Source organism: Rhinoderma darwinii, chromosome 4, assembly GCF_050947455.1.
Source record: "Rhinoderma darwinii isolate aRhiDar2 chromosome 4, aRhiDar2.hap1, whole genome shotgun sequence".
NCBI lineage: Eukaryota > Metazoa > Chordata > Amphibia > Anura > Rhinodermatidae > Rhinoderma > Rhinoderma darwinii.
In genome coordinates, this window is record NC_134690.1 from 402,183,772 (window position 1) to 402,203,415 (window position 19,644).

A 19,644-nucleotide genomic window follows, 5' to 3' on the forward strand; every position below is an offset into this window, starting at 1 on the left:
TGCTGCATGACTCACAACCTAGTACAGTATTTTATCAGTTGTGACCACGTCGCTGCGTCTGCACCCCCCCCCCCCCTAATTCCTGATCTGTCTTGTTGTCATTCTGGATCAGGACTCGTGTTTTTATCTTGGACCAGAGCCGTACATTGTGTGCTGCATTCTCCAAACACCTCTGTATAAACAGGAAGCTTCTGTACATGCTCCGCGTGGCGTGGAGAGGCGATGTTCTCTGTCACGGGCTCCTCCATGTTGTGACACACGTTTCCCTGCGGCTCTAGAAGATGATATACATAGACTGTTAGCTCTGAGGGTCACTGCGAGTCACACGCTATCAGACATACTGCAGATAAGCAATACCACGTTGATGGTCACCATATTCTTGAGATCCGTGAATGAACTCATTACTTATATCCCTTGTCTGGGAAAGCTGGGTAACCGCAAATATGGCCACTGTTATGGCTTCCAAAAGTCCAAAATAGCAAATCTACTTGGTTTTGTGCAAGGATATGGGGGTTCGGGAGATATCTCTAAATAAGGGTGCTTTGCCGTGCAGGATTTTGGAAAAGCTGGGCTGCAGCCCCGGTTTAATCCGTAATTCGAGTTGCCACCTGGCCGGTAAGTGAGTGGCTTGTCCTGAATCTAGGAGGTCAGTGCCGGTATTACGTTCTTACATTGTCACTGGTGGGTATGATCCTGCTCAGGAAGCTCTACCCTGACTGTGATCCGTCTTACTGCCCTAGACCACCAGGGATGCTGGCATTAACCCCTACACTACCCTAGGCAATCAGCGATGCTTATATAACCCATTAACTGCCCTAGACCACCAGGGATGCTGACATTAAACCCCCACACTACCCTAGACCATTAAACTCTTACTTTCCTAGATGATAAGTTGGCAATAACCCAACCCTACCCTTGACCACCAGGGATGCTTACACAACCCCTTCACTACCCTAGACGACCACCAGGCAGGGGCGTAATTAGGAAAGACTGGGCCGCATAGCAAATTTTTCACTGGGTGCCACACGCAGACCGTGCTATACAGCCCCCTTGTAGATAGTGTCACACCTCACTTGTAGATAGCGCCCCCCACCTTCCCCTTGTAGATAGTGCCATACAGCCCCCCTTGTAGATAGTGCCATACAGCCCCACCTGTAGATTGCGCCACACACAGCCCCACCTGTAGATTGCGCCACACACAGCCCCACCTGTAGATTGCGCCACACACAGCCCCACCTGTAGATTGCGCCACACACAGCCCCACCTGTAGATTGCGCCACACACAGCCCCACCTGTAGATTGCGCCACACACAGCCCCACCTGTAGATTGCGCCGCACACAGCCCCACCTGTAGATTGCGCCGCACACAGCCCCACCTGTAGATTGCGCCGCACACAGCCCCACCTGTAGATTGCGCCACACACAGCCCCACCTGTAGATTGCGCCACACACAGCCCCACCTGTAGATTGCGCCACACACAGCCCCGCCTGTAGATTGCGCCACACACAGCCCCGCCTGTAGATTGCGCCACACATAGCCCCGCCTGTAGATTGCGCCACACATAGCCCCGCCTGTAGATTGCGCCACACACAGCCCCGCCTGTAGATTGCGCCACACACAGCCCCGCCTGTAGATTGCGCCACACACAGCCCCGCCTGTAGATTGCGCCACACACAGCCCCACCTGTAGATTGCGCCACACACAGCCCCGCCTGTAGATTGCGCCACACACAGCCCCGCCTGTAGATTGCGCCACACACAGCCCCGCCTGTAGATTGCGCCACACACAGCCCCGCCTGTAGATTGCGCCACACACAGCCCCGCCTGTAGATTGCGCCACACACAGCCCCGCCTGTAGATTGCGCCACACACAGCCCCGCCTGTAGATTGCGCCACACACAGCCCCGCCTGTAGATTGCGCCACACACAGCCCCGCCTGTAGATTGCGCCACACACAGCCCCGCCTGTAGATTGCGCCACACACAGCCCCGCCTGTAGATTGCGCCACACACAGCCCCGCCTGTAGATTGCGCCACACACAGCCCCACCTGTAGATTGCGCCACACACAGCCCCGCCTGTAGATTGCGCCACACACAGCCCCACCTGTAGATTGCGCCACACACAGCCCCACCTGTAGATTGCGCCACACACAGCCCCACCTGTAGATTGCGCCACACACAGCCCCACCTGTAGATTGCGCCACACACAGCCCCACCTGTAGATTGCGCCACACACAGCCCCACCTGTAGATTGCGCCACACACAGCCCCACCTGTAGATTGCGCCACACACAGCCCCACCTGTAGATTGCGCCACACACAGCCCCACCTGTAGATTGCGCCACACACAGCCCCACCTGTAGATTGCGCCACACACAGCCCCACCTGTAGATTGCGCCACACACAGCCCCACCTGTAGATTGCGCCACACACAGCCCCACCTGTAGATTGCGCCACACACAGCCCCACCTGTAGATTGCGCCACACACAGCCCCACCTGTAGATTGCGCCACACACAGCCCCCTGTAGATTGCGCCACACACAGCCCCCTGTAGATTGCGCCACACACAGCCCCACCTGTAGATTGCGCCACACACAGCCCCACCTGTAGATTGCGCCACACACAGCCCCACCTGTAGATTGCGCCACACACAGCCCCCTGTAGATTGCGCCACCAAGCCCTCCCCCTTGTAGATAGCGCCACACACAGACACCTTTAGATTGCGCCACACACACCCCTGTAGATTGCGCCACACACAGACCCCTGTAGATTGTGCCACACACAGACCCCTGTAGATTGTGCCACCCAGCCCTTCGCCTGGTAATTCGTGCCACACAGCTCCCCCCTTGTATATAGTGCTACACAGCGCCGTCATCCCCTTGAATATAGCAACCACACAGCTCCCCCCCTTTTATATAATGCCATCCTGCCCCGCCCTGTATGCTGTCACAAAGCCCCACCCCAAGAAAATATATATATATTGTACTTATGTGGCCCCGTTCCGACGATGGACGGAGTGCTGCACATCATCCGGGCGGGACACTTGCGCAGGCCAGCGTGATGCAGTGACGTCATCACGCCGGACTGCACAAGGATTCTTTTTAGCACCTTATAGGCCACGTTAGGCCTGCAGCCTATAGTAATCAATTGTATCTGCATCCTGGGGACGCAGATATAAGTTCATGTGGCTGTCGCTAGCACCGGACCCCCTCCGGTCCCAACGACGCCACCGGGCATGAGGGGGCTGTGCCGTCTGGCCCATAAATGTTAAGGGCCTTGTGGAGCGGCCCCCGTAGTGGCGTCTCTACCGATGCCAGCAGCGCCACCGGACGTGGGTGGGGGGCATGGGGCCAGGGATGTCTAGGCCACCGGGGATGCTCACATAGCCCCTTCACTTCCCTAGACCACCAGGGATCATTAGTACACTAGATCCTAGGGATATTAGAAAAGTCTTTGTGTGAAGATAAGATAACCCCATCCGTTATTGCAGCAATATTGGTTGCCAATTTTCCCCCAGAAAAAGACATGGAGCGCGCGATCAATATTCCTATTTGGTTCATACGTTGAAGACTCTCAGAGGGAAGTTCCAGTCGCAATTAATATTTACATCGCTCGTCCGTCATCCGTTATGTGCTAATAAAAACTTAAATTAAGTTTTGCAAATTTCTTTATTCTTCGGAACGTGCCTCCCATCATGCCTCAGGGTGGAGCGCAGATTTATTATTCGTATCCTGGGAGGAGCTTCCTCCTGTGCTCGTCGTCTCCCCCTGCTGGTTGATGCATTATGTACGTCCTCATATATTTCTGACCATCGTTCTATAAAACTGACCTGTTTTTTCTTTATTTCAGAAAATGCTGCTTAAGAAAACCTGTGGATCCAAGACGAGAGTCATTAAAATTCGAGTAAGTGACATCTTTGTTCTTCATTTTATCATGAACACCTAGATCTTTCCGAGCCTAGCGCGGAGGATGCCGTCTCTTAGTACGAAGTAGTATCTGGTGTAAGTGCTGGGGAGCATTGTGGGAGACGTAGCAGAGTACAATCTGTACAGAGACTGAACCAGCAGGGGGGAGGACCATGAAATCAGGAAGCCAGAAGAACTTTTGATGGCAGTTGTGGATGTGACTGGAGTATAATGTTGTTCAAAAGTGGAGCCAACCTGATCGAAGCGCCCCCTACAGGGTTACATTAATCACCCTTTAAGATTCCTATAGCTAAATTGATCATTTTATTCCCCATTTCTATAATTTGCTCACCTTGAACAAAGAGTCGTGTGTAAAAATAGACAAAATATCTGCAAGGGAGCAAATGACTCCGAACACGTTCAACCCGGCTCTGCTACATCAAAGGCCAAGATGATGGTTGTGTATGCACCGTAGATCAGATATGCACATAGATAAGAGGAAAGGGGGCTCTATAGGTTTGCATGACCTATCCATGTGTATTCGGGATGAGCTGGAGCCCCACCACTTCCATACGCCATTGCAGCTGTCGGGGGCTCTCCATGGTAAATTCACCTATCTTGCCCTCATACAAGCTGCTTATGTTTGCAATGTTTATCTTACAATATAATTGACGTTTATGATCCTATAGCCTCTCGTGGCCACAGACGTTGTTGCGAATGTCCCGAGTATCTCCAGGGAACGTCGTGGTTTGAGGACGCGTTTCGCAAGCTCACGTTCAGTCGCATCTGCTGAAGGATTAACATTATTATACCGAGTTATTGCTCTGGGCCAGATACAGAATCTCAAGGGCAATGTGTAAATAAAGCGTTGAGTCCTGAGTGCTCCTCGCCCGCAGGGCACAGACGTCCGCTCGTGAGGAGGCATCTCAAGTATCTGATGACACAATCTCACCTGAGATGACAATCTGCCCACGCTGCGTTCTCTATTCACGTTTCTAAGCTGCTCTTGGCAAGAGTCCACAAAAACAGTCTCCGAGGCCCCGTGCTGGGGAGGGAAGGGTCTCATAGAGCCCCCCAGAGTAGGATGGGGCCCACCGGAAGATCCTTAGGTAACTACAACATGTCCTTGTAGTGGAGAACCCCGCGTGAAGCGGATGATGGAGTCACGTTTTTTGGTCACTGGCGTCTTGTAGTCCGGCTGTGCAATGTTACAGCAGAGTTGACTGCGCGATTAGAAGGGGACGAGAATAGTTCAGGACTGGGGTTCCTGGGGCCCTCCGATTCTGAGGACCACCCTCCATCTATACAGCTCGTTGTAGAGGGATCAGACACACACGTGGGACACGTGACGCTCACACCGTTCATATGTCACTCGTACATCGCACAAATATCATCGCACTATAAACACGTGACTAACAAAGCCCCGCCCCCACCGATTAAGCTCCATCCATTTACGCCACTAAGCCACACCCCCATCAAAACGCTGCGATTTCTGACCTCCCACAATAACGTGGCCGGGTGGACTCCCCTGTGCAGCTCGTTAATAAGATCTAATAGGTTATTTGTGACTCATCCCATAAGTAAAAGTGCAAGCTTTCCTCTAAATGGGGTTGTGTTCGGAGGGTCCTTTTGGGGTCCAGTATTGTGTAAGGGTTTGGGCCCATCGCAGCACACCCGGCTACTTCGGTGGACGATTCAAACCCTGCATTCAGATGGTCTGATGGTTTACTGTATGGAACGGCCTCCCTGTAGGAATAATAGTCCAAGCTCCATGACCCCCGTCAATACCATCTTCTCACATCTCCCTGTCCTGTCTCGGATAGTGGATTATTGGAGGATCCCCCCTTTAGTCTTGGCAGGAGATTTACCCCCTGCTGCTTCCCTTATTTTACCATGGATGGGGTAAAGGGGGGTTATACTCCCAGCAGTTACAGCAACAGCTATAGTCCTATAGTCCTTGTATAGCACCGTTATGTGGTTACTTTATGTATGGAGCTGTTGTTGTTGTTTGAGCCCTGGTATGGCAGTATTTTTTTTATTTTTATTTTTTTGGGCTTTGTGTGGCGCTGCTACTCTGACACAATTTTTTAGTTTTTAGTTTTTTTTTGCAGTGTATTATGATACCAATCTTATTTAGGCAACTGTATGGAAAAGTTATGACACACACATATTTCACAGCGAAGGAGCCAAGTCCTCTGCAGCACAGAGTATTTCAGGAGAGGAGTGTGCTGATCTTGTGGGAGATGGCAGACAGTCAAAGCGGAAGGAGCCGTGTCCTCTGCAGCACAGAGTATTTCAGGAGAGGAGTGGGCTGATCTTGTGGGAGATGGCAGACAGTCGGAAAGCGGGAGGAGCCGTGTCCTCAGCAGCACAGAGTATTTCAGGAGAGGAGTGGGCTGATCTTGTAGGAGATGGCAGACTGTCGCATAGCGGAAGGAGCCAAGTCCTCTGCAGCACAGAGTATTTCAGGAGAGGAGTGTGCTGATCTTGTGGGAGATGGCAGACAGTCAAAGCGGAAGGAGCCGTGTCCTCTGCAGCACAGAGTATTTCAGGAGAGGAGTGGGCTGATCTTGTGGGAGATGGCAGACAGTCGCATAGCGGAAGGAGCCGGGTCCTCAGCAGCACAGAGTATTTCAGGTGAGTGAGCTGATCAGACTTTCACAGCGAAGGAGCCAAGTCCTCAGCAGCACAGAGTATTTCAGGAGAGGAGTGTGTTGATCTTGTGGGAGATCGCAGACCGTCAGAAAGCGGAAGGAGCCGGGTTCTCAGCAGCACAGAGTATTTCAGGTGAGGAGTGAGCTGATCTTGTGGGAGATCGCAGACCTTCACATAGCGGAAGGAGTCGGGTCCATGTAACAAAGTTCATAAAACAATCTTGCCTACGCCTTTACATTAGCGAGGAGTTACTTGGCTTTTCTAGCCGCCTGGCTATGAGGCTGTGACTTTATGTATAGACTATTAACCTGTATAATAAATCTGATCATTGTAAAACCCGGATATTTCTTTCCGCCAGCTCGTAGTTCATACATGTCGCTGACGCGCACGTATTTCATGATGGGGCCCTGATGGTTGTGTGAGATTACCTCCACCCTCACCCATCACCCGCCCTGCCATCCAATAACTCCGTCCTGAGGAAGCATAAAAGGATCATTGTTCTAGATTGGTGGGATCTATAAAAATAAAAAGATCTTGAAGTCTCGGCTTCCTGAGTCCTAGAAACTTAAATTTGATATGAAACCAGAGACGATTAATTTGGGTCTTCACAACCGGGGAAGTTTTGAACTTTTTTTTATTTTATTTTATTTGACAAATCCAGATTATATCCATTCACATACACGTGCTGTCTCTGATTAGAACATTTTAAAGGGTAACTCCACCCGTAACTCCACATTCGATTCCGGGTGCAATGACCTTTCATCTACCTCCTCCCCAAGTTTTATCCATTTCGGTTATGAATTTTGAGAGATGGAAGAGAAAATTGTTCGCTTTGGAGAGCACCCTTCATAGTATTTCTACTAGCATAGTTGTCACTGAGTCCCGCCTACTTTCTGTGCTTAAAGGGACAGTTGCCAGCTCGGGCAACAGAAAAATTTAGACATCAGGAACATTTTATTCTTTTACCTTTTAATGAATCCCTAATAAAACCGGAGGGTGGGGTCAGATCTGTGAGTAATATTTACGACTGGAATTTCCGCTTTGGTCGCGGTTACTTTTTAAAACTGGTTGTAAACGGCTGTAGAGGCCGATAATCCAGGTGTCCGTGACTGCCGAGTGTTGTCAGATAGGTAGTTACCTGCCGTGTTCATAGCTTACAGTACATTGTAAAAGTTTTTGCGCCCTTCTTCAGGTCAACCCTATATTGCGTATTTGTCCGGGAGGAGCTTTTGCCTGTGATCAATGTCGCCCCCTGCGGAGCAAAGCACGTTATATAATCTGGCAATAAAAAGTAATTTGTGACAACTACCCTAAGCAATATTTTTCTTAAAGGGACACTAACCTCATTTATATTTACTGTGGAGTCAGATATTGTCTTTTGCTGCCTTTGCAGATCATTTCCCCTGAATTTCCAGGTAGTTTTCTAAGCATTTATTCTCACGTGCCGAATTGGCAGGATTTCCAGACCATCGGTTGCCAGATTGAGGCCACATTCAGATGGCCATAAAGCGGCTGCCAGACCCGAACTCCAAGCGGTTCAAGTGAAGTTAACCAAGATCATCAAAATCTTCCAAAATGGGGGAGATCTCCTGCACTTCCAGCAGAGTAGGCAGATCTACAGCTGATCTACAGTCTGCTGGCAGCCACCACTAGAGGGAGCTCCCTGTCCTGGCACTGATGTCCTGTGATTGAGGGGACCAGGTTGCTGTTATGTGGGTGTGATCTCTGCTTGTGGGTGGAGCCTAAATGAAAGACTTCCGCCTCCAGCAAAGCGCGCCACATCTCATATCGCCTTGAAAATAATTTCTTAAAAAGAAGGCGACTATGAATAAAAGGAACTTTAATGTATAAATTTACAATTATTTAGTTGTTGATTTTAGTTTGAAAGTGCAGAGAATAATACGTTTAACACCCGGGGGGCGTCTCTGACCATCTCCCCCGCGTTGCGTTTTTTGGGCTCTTACGGAAATTTTTGCCCCTCGATTCAGAGAAGAAAAAATGTTTTTCATTTAATCTTTTTTTGTACTTTTGGCTTAAATGATTCAGATCATGAATATTCTGGGGGCAGCTGCTGCATGAAATGAGCTGCTCGCCGGAGTTCAGCATCTCGCTGTATTGTCCGCGGATCATTGTGCCGTCACCGGGCTCTGCAGCTGCCGCCGCTCTGTGTACTAAACAGCTCACACCCATTAGTTTCACATCTTACTGAAACTCCAGCATCCTGACGCTGCGGGAGGTTTATCGGGGTTTACATGTCACAATCACATTTAACCGTTTATGTACCGTGTCGCAATGCAGAGGAACGAAGTCTTCATCATTTTAAATTAAAACACATTCAACCATGGAAAGTGGTGTCTTGATATGGAGACACTAAATAACTGTTAGCGAGTGATCTCACGTGGACAACCATGGTGCGTTGGCAGATAACTTTCTACTGGTGTAATCACTGTGTATATACATTACATTACTTATCCTGTACTGATCCTGAGTTACATCCTGTATTATACTCCAGAGCTGCACTCCCTATTCTGCTGGTGGAGTCACTGTGTACATACATTACATTACTTATCCTGTACTGATCCTGAGGTACATCCTGTATTATACTCCAGAGCTGCACTCACTATTCTGCTGGTGGAGTCACTGTGTACATACATTACTTATCCTGTACTGATCCTGAGTCACATCCTGTATTATATTCCAGAGTTGTACTCACTATTCTGCTGGTGGAGTCACTGTGTACATACATTACATTACTTATCCTGTACTGATCCTGAATTATAGCCTGTATTATACTCCAGAGCTGCTCTCACTATTCTGCTGGTGGAGTCACTGTGTACATACATTACATTACTTATCCTGTACTGATCCTGAGTTACATCCTGTATTATATTCCAGAGCTGCACTCACTATTCTGCTGGTGGAGTCACTGTGTACATATATTACATTACTTATCCTATACTGATCCTGGGTTACATCCTGTATTATATTCCAGAGCTGCACTCACTATTCTGCTGGTGGAGTCACTGTGTACATACATTACATTACTTATCCTGTACTGATCCTGAATTATAGCCTGTATTATACTCCAGAGCTGCACTCACTATTCTGCTGGTGGAGTCACTGTGTACATACATTACATTACTTATCCTGTACTGATCCTGAGTTACATCCTGTATTATACTCCAGAGCTGCACTCACTATTCTGCTGGTGGAGTCACTGTGTATATACATTACTTATCCTGTACTGATCCTGAGTTACATCTTGTATTCTACTCCAGAGCTGCACTCACTATTCTGCTGGTGGAGTCACTGTGTACATACATTACATTACTTATCCTGTACTGATCCTGAGGTACATCCTGTATTATACTCCAGAGCTGGACTCACTATTCTACTGGTGGAGTCACTGTGTACATACATTACATTACTTATCCTGTACTGATCCTGAGTTACATCTTGTATTCTACTCCAGAGCTGCAATCACTATTCTGCTGGTGGAGTCACTGTGTATATACATTACATTACTTATCCTGTACTGATCCTGAGTTACATCCTGTATTATACTCCAGAGCTGCACTCACTATTCTGCTGGTGGAGTCACTGTGTACATACATTACATTACTTATCCTGTACTGATCCTGAGTTATATTCTGTATTATACTCCAGAGGTGCACTCACTATTCTATTTGCTGCTATTGAAAATAAAATGCGAATCACAAAAGCAGGATCTGTGCAGACACTGAACAAGCAGGGTATGGGGAGCCAAATTAAGGTAAGGTCGATACCTCCAATCATGTATTGCTTTATCCTTCTAAAAATTTAATTTTTGGCTCCCCCAGTGACAATTGTTAGCAGGAATTTTGTGGGGGCCTCTGCTTCAACCCCCTTTCCCACAATGATCATCATCTTGTTGCAGGAGACCTGCAGTATAAATATTTTAAGTGCACCACACCTTCTGATGTTTGAGTCTATGGACGAGTTTTATATTTTTACCTATTACCCTTCGTTGAACCTTCTGGGATTTCATTATCTGGGCATTGAAATTCTCCTTCCACCATTACTTGATATCGAGTTACAATTTCCCAGTGTTGTCTTTTGTTCCTATTTATACCCTGACAAAGGATATTCCAGCGTGGCCGGTGCTGGAGCCTGGGCTGGAGATGTGGCCTGATACCACAGACCGAGCTTGTGTAATGTTGAGTAAGAACACGGGCCGGCTCTGCTATTCTTGCACGCCTCTTATCTGGGAATAGTAGGGAGCCATGCCAACTCTTTGCAAGGGTTTCCTGCTTCTTATCTCCTGTCTCTCGGCTCAATCAAGAGAAATGCGCTCTCACTCCCTAGGACAACAGAGGCTTTGAGTCTCCAGCCAGAAACTTGTTTTGACGTATAACATTTTTGTTTTAATACCCACAGCGTTCTGCAGTTTATTTTTAATCGGGCCGGAATTAGAGCAAACAATGGAGACGTTCCCTGAAGAGCAGGAAGACTTCAATGAGGTTTTCGGGACCCCAGGAAAGTCAACGATCACAGGGGGTGAAGTCAACTGTAGTCCTTAGAATTGGCCTCCTTGTAGATCTTAGTCCTGCCATACTAGGCTTGGCTTCGGTCCACGTCCCATGATGGCCGTAGAGAAATTGTATTGACGTGGCACTAACTTTTTTGGGAAAACCATATTGTGTATCTATGATAAATCTATGGGGTTGATAGATCTGCATCAGTATTATTACCAGATTATAGACATCCCAAAATGATCAACTGTTGGTAAGGCATCTTCCCATTATTGTGGCCTAGGGTGAAGATTTTGTGGGCCTGCCTGTGTAAGCGGTTCACTGGAAGGCACCAGGCTCTTACTGGTTTCTTGTAGGACCAGCGTCCAACCTCTCAAAGACCATCAGGCTATAGACCACCAGGTTTATCAGGCTGCTCAAAAGCTGAGATGGGCAATAGTCCTAATGTCTCTTGCCAACGATCCGCTTCTTACTGGAAGGACTTGGCCAATTGGTCAGACCTCGTCTTCCTTATTGACCACCCAAGCTGACGGTTGGGTTGGTTCTGAGGTCCAGCCCTACTAAAGAAGCCTATAGTCCTAGAACCAGTACTAGCAATGACGGGCAATAGTTCCTCCACCCTTGCCAATCATCCCCTGGTTTCCAAAATGGACTAGATGTTGCATGTCCTCTATGACCACCCAAGAGGACAGTCCTGTGGTTGAAGCCCACCTGTGTGTTTGTAGGTCAAGTGCAATTCTGTTTACTGTGAAGTGTTCTACCCGCTGTGTAGTAGAAGTTCCGTGATGTGTATTTAATGCTCGGTCCCATATCCTTGTCTTCATTCCTAGGTGATGACTTCAGGGTCAACAACAAATATATATAATATCACCCAGCCAAGACTTGTAACAAGCTGCCGGGAAGAATGAGGAGGGAGGGGGCCGGTCACAATCCACTATTTTTGTTTTGCACAGTCTACAATGGTCCATTTTGTGCCAAATGGTTTGTGCAATTCTCCATGGCTCTGTAAACCGGCCGTGATCTCAGGCAAACACTCAGGGAAAGGTGGATCTGTCTTGGCACGGTTCCTCAAAGATAAATGTACCCTAAGGAATTTTGGCTTTTTGCATGTGGGGTCATCCAGCGTATTAAGAGCTAATGAAGATGTTAGTGTAAGGTATGTCATAGATTATATTGAACTGGCTCCTTCATTCCACCTGGTGTCTTAAAGGGCATTTCCACCTAAAAGGCCTCGAGCTCTGCCAAGTTGGTAACCATTCTATCCAACTTTTTCTTGGTTCTTAGAGAAAAACAAACAAAAAACTAATAGGACCACCATGGAGATCCCACAGGAGTAGGTGTGGGGGTGTATCACTACTTAACAAGGCAAAGTTATCATTAAGGATACCCTCCTTATGGTGATCCATATAGTGCCCAAATAACACTGGCCAATCTATACCATAGGGGATGTAGCCGTCTTTCCATAAATTTGGGCATCAAATGTGGGATCTGGGGTGCAAACTCTGGTTGCCTAAGCCAGTGGCGCCCACCACAGTAGCACAGGTCGTACACCTTTAAGGCCGGCCATGGTGGTGACCACTGCTTTAGATGTAAAGGGGATCCAATTGGTAAAGGACCATCTTTACCAGACACCGCTAAAGAGTATGGATTCCTAACTAAATGGACTTTTGTTGGTTAATGGGTCGATCTCTTGAGTTGCATTATACTCCAGTCATGACTACTCATAATTCTGCTAGTTTCCAGGCTATGGGACCTTACATCCACCTGTCACCCCCTGCTTGTTCAGCGCCTGTAAGATCTCCATTGTACATTGTTCGTTGCATTATGGAGTCTGGTGTGTGAGGAAACCATCATTCCCTCCACCTAGATACCTCATAAGCCGGTAACAGCACGATGTGTTCAGCCCCGTGGTGTTCGGAGTCTGTATCTGGTAGGAGTTCAGTAGCCGCTGGTGACTCTTGCAGGATTACATAATGGTTGGTCGTTTGCTGATGTAAAAGCTGTTCCTGAGCAGCGCTGATGAGGCTCTGGGTCCTCTCTCTGGGTTACCACCTGCCCGAGGGACACACTTGTTTACAATGATACAGCGCAGAATTAGGTATTTGTTTCCTGCCTGGAGACCGTATGGAGGAAAGCAGATGAGGGAGTGCGATCACAGGACGGCTTGTTTTTAGATCCAGTTTCTCCATACACGTAAAGTTAATAAGTTGATGAAAGTTTTGGTCTTGGGCCTACGGGGTCTGTGGAAACTCATTCTACTTCATTTCCAGCCCCCTCGTGGTTGGTAGCAACATCCGCACAAGACCTGACCATCACGAGCTACATAGATTGAGGATTGTGTGTTCATGAGAAAACCAAGATCACCCTGCACAATGCCAGGAAGCTGCTCGAGTGGTGTAAAGCCACCATCAGATGGATATAATAGCTTGTGCTGCCTGTTTAGCTGCACAGGGGCCCAGAGGAGGCCCATTCTGGCCACAACGATTATTACAACAAGTATTCGGCTTCTCTCGTCCCACCCGCCTGCTGCTCACACTCCCTGCAGGTCGTTTATTACACAGACTCTGCATCATCCCCATCAGCCAATCACAAAGCCTCTGTCCAGGGGCGTAACTAGGAAAGACTGGCCCCATAGCAAACTTTTGACTGGGGCCCCCCGTCCCCAGGGTGTCACACAACCCCCCCCCCCTTGTAGATAGTGCCTTTTTTACAGCCCCCCCCTGTAGATAACGCCATACAGCCCCCTCTGTAGATAACGCCATACAGCCCCCCCTGTAGATAACTCCATACAGCCCCCCTGTAGATAACGCCATACAGCCCCCTCTGTAGATATCTACAAAGGGGGCTGTATGGCGTTATCTACAAAGGGGGCTGTATGGCGTTATCTACAAAGGGGGCTGTATGGCGTTATCTACATGGGGGTCTGTATGGCGTTATCTACATGGGGGTCTGTATGGCGTTATCTACAAAGGGGGCTGTATGGCGTTATCTACAGGGGGGTCTGTATGGCGTTATCTGCATGGGGGTCTGTATGGCGTTATCTACAGGGGGGTCTGTATGGCGTTATCTACAGGGGGGTCTGTATGGCGTTATCTACAGGGGGGTCTGTATGGCGTTATCTACAGGGGGGTCTGTATGGCGTTATCTACAGGGGGGGTCTGTAGGGAACGCCATACAGCCCCCCCCTGTAGGGAACACCATACAGTCCCCCCCTGTAGGGAACACCATACAGTCGCCCCGCCCTGTAGGGAACACCATACAGCCCCCCCCCCCCTGTAGGGAACACCATACAGCCCCCCCCCCTGTAGGGAACACCATACAGCCCCCCCCTGTAGGGAACGCCATACAGCCCCCCCCCCTGTAGGGAACGCCATACAGCCCCCCCCTGTAGGGAACGCCATACAACCCCCCCCCCCCTTGTAGGGAACGCCATACAGCGTCCCCAAACCCCCCAAAAAATGCGACCTACAGTGTGAAAAGACAAAAGGAAGTCCGAGGTTTGTCATGGAGAAGTTCAGGGCACTTTCGGTCCCCCGTTCTCCCTATCGCTGCCAGCGATCACACATGTATCCCCTGTCCTGTGGAGATCCTGTGGAGAGGGGATACATGTCTTTTGTTTAATGGCAGAGCGGAGAGATAACTCCCTGCTCTGCCGTACTGTTCAGTGGCGTCCCGCTGTAGCAGCCATAGCGGCTGCTAGCGGAGCCTCCGGCCATGGTGGGGGCCCGTGCCGGCGGGCGACACGGGCCCCCTCATGTCGCGGGCCCCGTAGCAGCCGCTACGGCTACTACAGCGGTAGTTACGCCACTGCCTCTGTACGCAGTGTCTGTGGGGATGAGCAGTCTACAGCCACAGAGAATGGGGCAAGAAGAAGGGGTCCTGCAGCCATCAGGACTGGGAGTTAACCCCTTTCACTGCCCTAGACCACCACCATGGATGTTCTCAATAACCTCTTCACTGCCCTAGACCACCACCAGGGATGTTCTCATTAACCTCTTCACTGCCCTAGACCGCCACCAGGGATGTTCTCATTAACCTCTTCACTGCCCTAGACCACCACCAGGGATGTTCTCATTAACCTCTTCACTGCCCTAGACCACCACCAGGGATGTTCTCATTAACCTCTTCACTGCCCTAGACCACCACCATGGATGTTCTCATTAACCTCTTCACTGCCCTAGACCACCACCAGGGATGTTCTCATTAACCTCTTCACTGCCCTAGACCGCCACCAGGGATGTTCTCATTAACCTCTTCACTGCCCTAGACCGCCACCAGGGATGTTCTCATTAACCTCTTCACTGCCCTAGACCACCACCAGGGATGTTCTCATTAACCTCTTCACTGCCCTAGACCACCACCAGGGATGTTCTCATTAACCTCTTCACTGCCCTAGACCACCACCATGGATGTTCTCATTACCTGTTCACTGCCCTAGACCACCACCAGGGATGTTCTCATTAACCTCTTCACTGCCCTAGACCACCACCAGGGATGTTCTCATTAACCTCTTCACTGCCCTAGACCACCACCAGGGATGTTCTCATCAACCTCTTCACTGCCCTAGACCACCACCAGGGATGTTCTCATTAACCTCTTCACTGCCCTAGACCACCACCATGGATGTTCTCATTAACCTCTTCACTGCCCTAGACCACCACCAGGGATGTTCTCATTAACCTCTTAACTGCCCTAGACCACCAGGGATGTTCTCATTAACCTCTTCACTGCCCTAGACCGCCACCAGGGATGTTCTCATTAACCTCTTCACTGCCCTAGACCGCCACCAGGGATGTTCTCATTAACCTCTTCACTGCCCTAGACCACCACCAGGGATGTTCTCATTAACCTCTTCACTGCCCTAGACCACCACCAGGGATGTTCTCATTAACCTCTTCACTGCCCTAGACCACCACCAGGGATGTTCTCATTAACCTCTTCACTGCCCTAGACCGCCACCAGGGATGTTCTCATTAACCTCTTCACTGCCCTAGACCACCACCAGGGATGTTCTCATTAACCTCTTCACTGCCCTAGACCGCCACCAGGGATGTTCTCATTAACCTCTTCTCTGCCCTAGACCACCACCAGGGATGTTCTCATTAACCTCTTCACTGCCCTAGACCACCACCAGGGATGTTCTCATTAACCTCTTCTCTGCCCTAGACCACCACCAGGGATGTTCTCATTAACCTCTTCACTGCCCTAGACCACCACCAGGGATGTTCTCATTAACCTCTTAACTGCCCTAGACCACCAGGGATGTTCTCATTAACCTCTTCACTGCCCTAGACCACCACCAGGGATGTTCTCATTAACCTCTTCACTGCCCTAGACCACCACCAGGGATGTTCTCATTAACCTCTTCACTGCCCTAGACCACCACCAGGGATGTTCTCATTAACCTCTTAACTGCCCTAGACCACCAGGGATGTTCTCATTAACCTCTTCACTGCCCTAGACCACCAGGGATGTTAGCCATTGCTGCAGGGATCATTAACACTACCAGAGAGACAAAAATATATATTTTTCAGTCATTACTTATTTTAACAATGAAGATGTAAGCTGTGGGTATGTTTGCAACAGGGGCACTTTGTTGTCTATGTCCACGCGTGGCCCCCACCAGTGGTCACTGGAGCACTGGGGACGTGATCTCTGGATGAATGGATCGCACTTTACCACCCGGTACTTTGGGTTTGGTGAATACCAGGAGGGCACTGCTTGTCTGAATGTGTGGAGTAATGGTTGGGCGATGGTTTTCATGATTTGGCATCTTAGTTTGACTGACTGGAACTACATACAGTGATATTGTGGAAAACGGCAGTACGTGCTCCCAGCTCTGGGGCATCCGATTAGGGAAAGGTCTCTCCAATGCCAATGGTGTTGGTATGTATTGCCCGGGTGTTCACATATGTTATGCACATATAGTGTGGGATCATAAATTAAGAGTTGGCCGCTTTAGGCAAGGGTTCCCCAATGTTCAGCTGATCACATGGTGTTCTGCTCCTGGGACCCCTCAAATCAGCTGTAATCTGTGGGGGAACCCAGCTGCAAGTGTTTATTTCTCCTGTGGAGGCGCTGTAGGAGAAGTAAAGTATTACACAGTGCACATTCATATCAATGGATGTGCCTGTTCTTCTAGAATGAGACTCTATGTAACCGCTCTAATAGACGAGGGTCCTGAATGGGGACCCCCCCCCCCCTCTTTTAACTCAGAATTCCCTAATCGCATATTTGGAAATTGTAGTTATTTGAAGCCAGACAACCCTCATTAAAGAGTTTGGAGTGTGATTAGAAATAATCTTCATACAATGTTGAGTAAATTTGCCAATACCTTTTGCATTACTCATCTTGTACTCGTTCTGAATTAAATTGTATTCTCCAGTCACATCCAAAGCTGCATTTACAATGCAGCGGAGACCAGGTCATTGCAGAAGCTCGGCTTATTTTATGTTTAATTGCCCCTTATGTGGTACTTATAACGATGCTTTTTACTTTTATTTTTAGATCTGGGGAGCGTGAAAACTTCTGCAAACAGGGATGTAACTTGTAGCGCGCTAGCGCCATTTTTAGCGTATAGTCCCGTACAATAGAGAGCAAATTCATATTGGAAATGACTCCTTTTACTTGTGCACCGCGACGCTAATTACGTTTACAGTGCGGTTTATGACATTGACCCATTATGAAAAATCCTTTGATCCTGGACACTTTTTAAAGGGGTCGTCCACTACCGGACTACTGATGACCTATCCATCGGTACATGATCTGTGGGGGTCCGACACCCGGACTCTATGCCGTTAAGCCGCTTCAGCCACCTCCGGGCACCGGACGTACATGCCGGAAGCAGATGGCTCCGGCCACGGAATAGCGGCCACGCTACAGTACTGTCGCGTGGCCGCTATGCAACGTACGGAGCCATCTGCTTCCAGATCCATATATCGCATAATGTGCAATAATATCCGGTTCTCGCAGGCCACCAGAGCGGGTGATCGGTGGGGGGTCCGGACCCGCACCGATGATATACTGATGACCTATCCGGTAGATGGGTCATCAGTTGTCCGGTAGTGGAAAACCCCTTTAAGTCTTCGTTGTTGAGGGAAAAAAACAAGCGTTGGCCGGAAATTTCTCCCGCAGAATTGAGTAAACACTTTGGTTCTCATTAAACCGTTTATCAATATTGGCTGCGCGGGAGGGAAGGAAGAATCTTCTCCAGGATGGAGCTGGCAGAACCGAAGATCATAAATCACCAGGTCAGAGCAGATATGAGGGGAGAGAACATCACACCGGGAAGACAAATCGTTCCTTCTAGATAGGAGACACCCAGCTTTCCTAGAATCCTGATAGGCAAGTCTGTCTAGTTATGTGGAGGAATGGATCTCTTCATAACCAGGCACCACTGACATGCAGGACTTTGTCCATTAGAGAAACATGGCTGCTTTCTTCCAAAAACAGCGCCACATTTGTCCACAGGTTATATGTGGTACTGCAGCTCATTCCCATTCATTTTAATAGAGCGGAGCTGCAATACCAGACACAACCTGTGGACATATGTGGTGCTGAAAGACTAACACAGCCATGTTTTTCTAATCCTGTACATCCCCTTTAACACAGACTTCTCTGGGAGTGATGCCCTCTGTCCTGCCCATATTAAAGGGTACGTTCTCTGTTGGCCATCATTATATTATATTAAATCGTATATACTTTGCTTTACTGATCCCATATGAAACTTGAGTTGCATCATGTTAATACTCTAGTCGCATCCAGAGCTGCAGCCAGAATTCTGCTGGCTGTGACTTTAAATCTGATACACAAGGGAAATATACTCAAAGCGGTTTAAGATTAATTTTAAATTTTTTTAAATCTACGTTTAATTTATTTTTATTTTTGTACTTAAATTAATAGAGATACTCCAGTTACATCAAGAGCTGCATTCAAAATTCTTCAGGTTGCCATTTGTTATCCATCAACAATGCTGATACACATAGCCCTAAAAGCATAGCTGAATCCCATCCTACACTGCACTGACTGGTGCAATGCATTATGGTTAATCTAGCTTTTGTTCTGCATTATACTTCTGTCAGGGGGTATACAGATTTGAGGGGTCCATGCAATCGTGGGCAAAGAGGTCCTAGAGCTTGTTGCATCTTCAGCCCCTGACTTTACTATATCAGAGGGTGACATTGACCCTCCGGTTGTTTCCCCCTCGTTTGTCGCTATTCTTAAAGGGGAAGCCTAAACAGATTGGTCACGGTCCCCATACAACTGACTTTTCTAGTACATCCGCCCTTGACATATCTCTGAATGCTCCAGAGAAGGACATGCAGGGGGCAGCAGGGAGGTGTGAGATTCAGCAGCAATGTGAATGCAGCTTTAGATGTGACTGGAGTAGAGGATACGGATTAACTTGAGCGGTGAAGTATTTGTAAAGTTACTTGTCCTTCTAAGTACGTTTTATATCTGGGTACAGTGGACCCACATTTAAAAGGTTCTTCGTTGCAAACCTGCCCAGATTTTTGGGAAAAGAGGTGACAATCGGGGCTGGCAGGGGAAGAAATGTTGCGGGGTGGGGGGTT

At 48.7% G+C, this 19,644-nt stretch overlaps 1 protein-coding gene across 1 annotated transcript in view; it reads left to right on the forward strand.

The window, feature by feature from the left end:
* The window catches only part of LOC142760322 (uncharacterized), an 84,328-nt gene that overhangs the window by 55,520 nt on the left and 9,164 nt on the right, over window positions 1-19,644 (forward strand). Inside the window, exon 4 of the mRNA XM_075863473.1 lies at window positions 3,850-3,903. Coding sequence (XP_075719588.1) covers window positions 3,850-3,903 — 54 coding nt within the window. The remainder of the gene's footprint in view (window positions 1-3,849; window positions 3,904-19,644) is intronic.